Source organism: Heterodontus francisci, chromosome 5 (genome assembly GCF_036365525.1).
Source record: "Heterodontus francisci isolate sHetFra1 chromosome 5, sHetFra1.hap1, whole genome shotgun sequence".
Classification (NCBI taxonomy): Eukaryota; Metazoa; Chordata; class Chondrichthyes; order Heterodontiformes; family Heterodontidae; genus Heterodontus; species Heterodontus francisci.
In genome coordinates, this window is record NC_090375.1 from 22,987,631 (window position 1) to 22,993,630 (window position 6,000).

The 6,000-nt window shown below is 46.1% G+C and overlaps 1 protein-coding gene across 1 annotated transcript; it reads right to left on the minus strand.

The window, feature by feature from the left end:
• Positions 1–662: 662 nt before the first annotated feature.
• Positions 663–1,640, minus strand: LOC137369516 (melanocortin receptor 5-like). The gene has a single exon (XM_068030776.1). The coding sequence runs from the start codon at positions 1,638–1,640 to the stop codon at positions 663–665; it is 978 nt and encodes a 325-aa protein (XP_067886877.1).
• Positions 1,641–6,000: the final 4,360 nt, after the last annotated feature.

A 6,000-nucleotide genomic window follows, 5' to 3' on the forward strand; every position in this document is an offset into this window, starting at 1 on the left:
TCCAGTTCAGTTTCTGGTCAATGGTAACCTGCAGGATGTTGATAGTGGGGGATTCAGCGATGGTAATGCCATTGAATGTCAAGGAGAGATGATTAGATTCTCTCTTTTTGGCGATGGTCCTTGCCTGACACTTGTGTGGCACAAATGTTACTTGCCACTTATCAGCCCAAGCCTGAATATCGTCCAGGGCTTGCTGCATGTGGCACAGACTTTCCGGTAAGCTTTCTCCTCATCCCCCATTTAGTGCTTCTGCCAATTAACTGAAATCTGTTTCCTCTGGTTACTGATCCTTCTGCCTATTTCTCCCCATTAACGCTATCAAGCCCCCTCATAATTTTAAGCAACTTTATTAAATCTCTTTTTAACCTTCTCTGTTCCGAGGTGAACAATCTCAGATTCTTTCTCCTCTTCCCTTAATCCATGAGGTACACCAATGTTCAACAAAAAAAAATTCCTTAAATGAGGTGAAGGGAAGCTCAGTGCCACTTCCAAATTCTCAGCTCCTATCAACCGAAGTGCATACAGGTGTTGGAAAGAATTTTGCTTGATTGTGAATGTTACTCCTAAATTTAAATTAATGCCTGTTTGACTGTCAGATCTTAATCATTCACTTTAGCTATGTTGGGAGGTTTGAAAGGCAGCTGTCTTCACTCATTGCAGTTTTATTTCTCAGAAAGTCCGCAACAAGCTGCCCTTAAACTGCAGCAGCAAATTATCTCCATGAACGTCTTCCGCATTTCTTGACTACGGAAGGCATAGATGAGTGGGTCAATGATTGAATTACACATGATGAGGATCAAGTACAAATTGAAGTGTGACATGAAGCACACACAGTACAGATTTCCAGGACAGGAGATCATGAGGATGAGGTGCAGGAAAAATGGAGCCCAGCATATGATGAAAATGCCAAGCAGAATTGTTAATGTGATGGCCCCTTTCATACTTGCTCTTTGATGAATTGAGTTGTAGCCGGACAAAGCAGCAATTTGCTTAGCGTGGGAACGAGCGAGCAAAAACATGTGGCTGTAGAGGGAGGCCATTAGGATCAACATAATGAAGAACATGGTGACGAGACAGATGACAACAGTTGGACTTTCAGAGTAGATGATGAAAATGATACCGCAGCCAGTACAGAACATCCAGATACCTGCAATAATAAAAGCGGCTCGTTTTACAGTCATGATGTGGTGGTAGCGTAAAGCATAAAATATGGTGACATACCTATCAACAGCTATAGCCAGGAGGCTACACATAGATGCCACAACAGAAATGCATATCAGTGAATCAAACACATTGTCCACCTGTTTGGCAAAACTGTCTTCAACAATTAAATGCCTGTTGTTGAGTAAGGTTATCATAATGGTCTCCCATGCATTAGACACACTTACCAGCATATCTGCAACAGCTAAGCTGCAGATAAACAAATACATAGGAGAATGTAGGTTCTTGTTTTTAATAACAGCAGTAATGACCAGAATATTTTCCAGCAGACTCAGAATGCCCAGAGTTAGAAACACCTCAATTGCTACACTGACTTGTTCACAGAAAACAGAAGCTCTCTTCATTTTGTTGGTTGTGTCATCGGCAGGAGTTAAGTTCTGCTGCCATGGTGCGCATGAGTGCAGCTCTGTTAAATTCATGTTTAACATATACATATCAAGGGAGGAATAGTCCTTTGGTGTTTTCAACGTGAAATGCTCATTGAGGAAGCTGCATCTTCCATGTCTAACCATCCCTAAGTGAGAAAGGGAACATTTTAAATTGAGCACGGTGAAGTTCTGATTGAAATTTCACACTAGAGCTTAATCTAGTTTTAAACCCGAGAGGCAGTAACTGATAACGCTCTAACTGTTTGGAGCAGGTATCAGCAGGCAAAGAAAGAACGGTCTTGCCTTTACATAAGCACCTTTCACAACCTCAGAATATCCCTTTTCTCATTCTCTCTCTGTTCCCCCTTCTCTCCCTCTTTCCTCCTTCCCCTCTCTCTCTTTCCCCCTTTCCTTCTTTCTCTCTCTGTCCCCCTTTCCTTCTCTCTCTCTCTGTCCCCTCTCTCTCTCTCTGCCCCCTCTCTCTCTGCCCCTCTCTCTCTCTGTCCTTCTCTCAGACTCCCCGCTCTCTGCCCCCTCTCTCTCTACCTCTTTTCTCTCTCTCTGCCCTTTCTCTCTCTCTGCCCCCTCTCTCTCTGTCCCTCCCCTCTCTCTGCCCCCTCTCTCTCTGCCCCTCTCTCTCTCTGTCCTTCTCTCAGACTCCCCTCTCTCTGCCCCCTCTCTCTCTACCTCTTTTCTCTCTCTCTGCCCTTTCTCTCTCTCTGCCCCCTCTCTCTCTGCCCCTCTCTCTCTCTGTCCTTCTCTCAGACTCCCCTCTCTCTGCCCCCTCTCTCGCTACCTCTTTTCTCTCTCTCTGCCCTTTCTCTCTCTCTGTCCCCCACTCTCTCTCTGTCCCATCTCTCTCTCTGCCCCTCCCTCTCTGCCCCTTCTCTCTGCCCCCTCTCTCTCTGCCCCCCTTCTCTCTCTCACCCCTCTCTCTCTCACCCCTCTCTCTCTGCCCTCTCTGCCTCCACTCTCTCTCTCCGCCCCTTCTCTCTTTCTCTGTCCCCCCTTCTCTCTCTCTCTGCCCTCTCTCTCTGTGCCCCCTCTCTCTGCCTGCCCTCTCTCTCTCTCTCTCTGCACTCCTTCTTTCTCTCTGCCTCCCTCTCTCTCTCTGCCCTTTTTCTCTCTGCCCATTCCCTCTCTCTCCGCCACCTCTCTCTCTCTGCCCCTTCTCTCTCTCTGCCCCTTCTCTCTCTCTTCCCCTTCTCTCTCTCTCTGCCTCCCCTCTCTCTGCCCCCTCTCTCTCTTCCCCTTCTCTCTCTCTCTGCCTCCCCTCTCTCTCTCCCCCCCTTCTCTCCCTCTCTCTCTCTCCCCCCTTCTCTCCCTCTCTCTCTCTCTCCCCTTCTCTCTCTCTCTCTCCCTTTCTGACAGTTCCAGAGAGTGGAAATGCTCAGCAGATAGTTGGTCAGTTTTTTTTCTACTCAAGTCAGTTTCACAACTGACAGATCCTGACAATGGGAACAGCAGTTTCTGAACTTCGGTCAGATTCAGGGTTTTCTGGCGGGCTTTTAAAAAACTCCTCAACTGTCTGAAGTTCAGAAACTGCTGTTCCTGCTGTCAGGATCTGTCAGCTGTGAAACTGATTTGCGATCATTTTTAAAAACCAGTCTATCAAGGGGAAATTTCCCATCGCCAGTCCCAAAGCCCTGATGAGGATGAGGAACGGCCCCGGGTACAGTTTACATCCACGGGCTCGATGGAAAGCTTTGACAGGCCGGATCCTGGCTCGTGGGCCGTATATGTTGGATGAATGTTATACCTGCCCAACTGGGAGGGCAGATGGAGCCTCGATTTAACTGCTCATCCGAAAGACACATGTAGATATATGGGGAGAGAAATTCAACATCATTGGCCTGGTTTTTAGGGATAAAATGAACATGAGAGGGGGACAGCTTTCAGGTCACCCTGACATTGTGCACAGGCTCACCGGCAGGCAATACAATGCACTCATGACCAGATGTTGGTCATGTACAGCCAACAATCTTCTTCTATAAGCTAGGCATCTGTGTCCTCTGTAGCAGAGGCAGGATGTGAGCTTGTCCCTCCATTAAGCTGGTTCCTGGGCTGTCCTATCTCTCTGCCCTTGGTTCTTGCGAGCCTGTACTGGATAGCTACTAGACCTCTAACTGAGCCTCTGAAATAGGCGGGTGCCAATTTCTGAGCTGGTACCTGCCAAATTAAGGTGGAGCGATGGTGAGGGCTCAGGAAGGTTGTCCTCCTCCTCTTGTTCTGCTGCAGCTGGACCTCTGACTTGTGATGGACCTAGAAAAGGACAGAGAGGGACATGGTTTAGTACTCTGTGGCCAGGGGAAGAAGATACAGAGGAGCAGCAGCACAAAGCATCACTGCCTCATTATGTAGAGTGTGTTTAGGAAGATATTTAAATGAGCAGAGAGATAGAGAGTAAGATGGCCGAACACCCTACAGAAACTATCTTCCAGCCTCACCAGTCACATCTTACATTACCATGGTTGCCAACCCTCTGGAAGGGTCTTAGGGTATCCAGGAAATGAAGGCTACTCCAGGACAACCCAGGAATAGAATCATAGGAACATTATAAATCATTTTCTTTCAACACTTTTGTTTCTTAGTTATAAAAATGCTGTTTCACTAATAGTCAGGAACTATCCAATTGGGTAACAAAGAGTCTGTTCACTTTCCAATTGGTGAGGGAGGCCTGGCTATGTAATAACGGACATGTTGGATGACCAATGGGAGGGGATGGACTAGGGGAAGGGGAAATTTGAGGGAGGAGGTCATGCGATGGAACCTCCAGGAATACATCTGACAAAGTTGGCAACCATATTCTTGGTGCATCTCACAATCATACTCCACATTATTGCCTCCGCAAATGGGGAGAGGATATGGATGAATGATGACCCTCCTCGTGTCTGTGACTGCTTTCTCCAATTGTGTGAGGGCTGGTCCCACAGGAAATGTTTTTGTTTCTGCCATCTGAAGGGACGAGCACCTTCGCCACCAACACATCCAAATGCACATTGGAAAAGCTGTGAGAGGTGAAGTGGAGGAATTTCCTGCAACACCCCTGCCTTTTCAGCTGCTCAACTTTAATTCTGATGGCAGCAGCCAAAGTGCACCTCCCCTTTAAGAGTTGGAGGCTGCCTTTAAATAGCGTTGCTGATGCCCCAACTCCCACTATCCCAATTGGCAAGCTGCCAGCAAACAGATCAAGTGGCACTGGTAGCTCACCAACTTTAACCAAATGAGGCACAGCAATAATTTCACCGCTGCTTCTCCCTCATGCCATCAGTCACGTGTTTGGATCCGGAAACCGGTCTGTGTTGAATTTCTCCCCATTCAGAGTGTAATTTCACAAACCTTTGCTCCCAGCACAGAGTTTGGCTACTGGGAATGCCAATTGGGAATTCAGACCAGCACCTAAAAATTCCCAAATGCATTTCCCTGGCAGGCAAAGCTTCAACACCATGGATGTAAATTTGTAAAAATCACACCAATCTTCCCAGTATAAAAGTGAATCAGTAAGTTACAAATTCTTCAGCTAATATAATTATCCATCTGAATAGTATTCAGCAAATATAATCTCTCTCCAGCATTTTTGAATATCTAGTTATAGAATGTTGAGCCGATTTGCTATCTTTGAATGTTATTAGCTTAAGTCAATTCTGCTGTGCTATCCCCTCCTGTTTGTTTTTGTTTGTGCTACACGAAAGCTTCTCCAGTTCTGATGGTGGGTTCCACTCAAGATATTAACCTATTCTTTGCTGTCTGGACTGCTGCAAATTTCCATCAGTTCTGTGTTTTAATTACTATAAATGCTTGCTTAAAAATATTCAAAATTCAAATATCTAAAGCAGAACAACCACCAAACAAAAGACTTTAGCCCGTGCAGTGTATTTTCAGTCATAATAGCAACATTGATGTCCTTTTAAAAGATAGCTGATGAGCAACCAACCAATTCTAAAAGTTACTTACTGGTTGATGATCTGCTTGCTCTCAATCACCGTTACCCAACCATATTCTTTGCATCGAGCTGCAAGTTCCCCTTCGCTGCTTCGCTAGCTATTGTGCTGATCAGAATTGCAAAGCAAATGTCTCTGGTGCCGTTAGGCGCAAGCTGTGTTGGGGTTGCAACCTGCCTTTCGCAGGCCTTCGGATGCCAATACCTTAACTGAAGACAGAAGCTCCCGTCACTCTGAGCACAAGCCAGCATCTAAACAGCAGGACACTTATTCAGCCTCAGATACTTACCCGGTGACACTACAGTGCCCATATCTTTAGGTAACTGCAGGGCCATCTTCTGGCATTAGAAATACCTAAAGCTGCAAATATGAGCCCACATAAGACTCATTTCACCAACCAAATGGTCATGTTAAAATATAGAATATAAATCAATTATTTGTCAGCACATTTCTTTCAGGCAATGCCACTC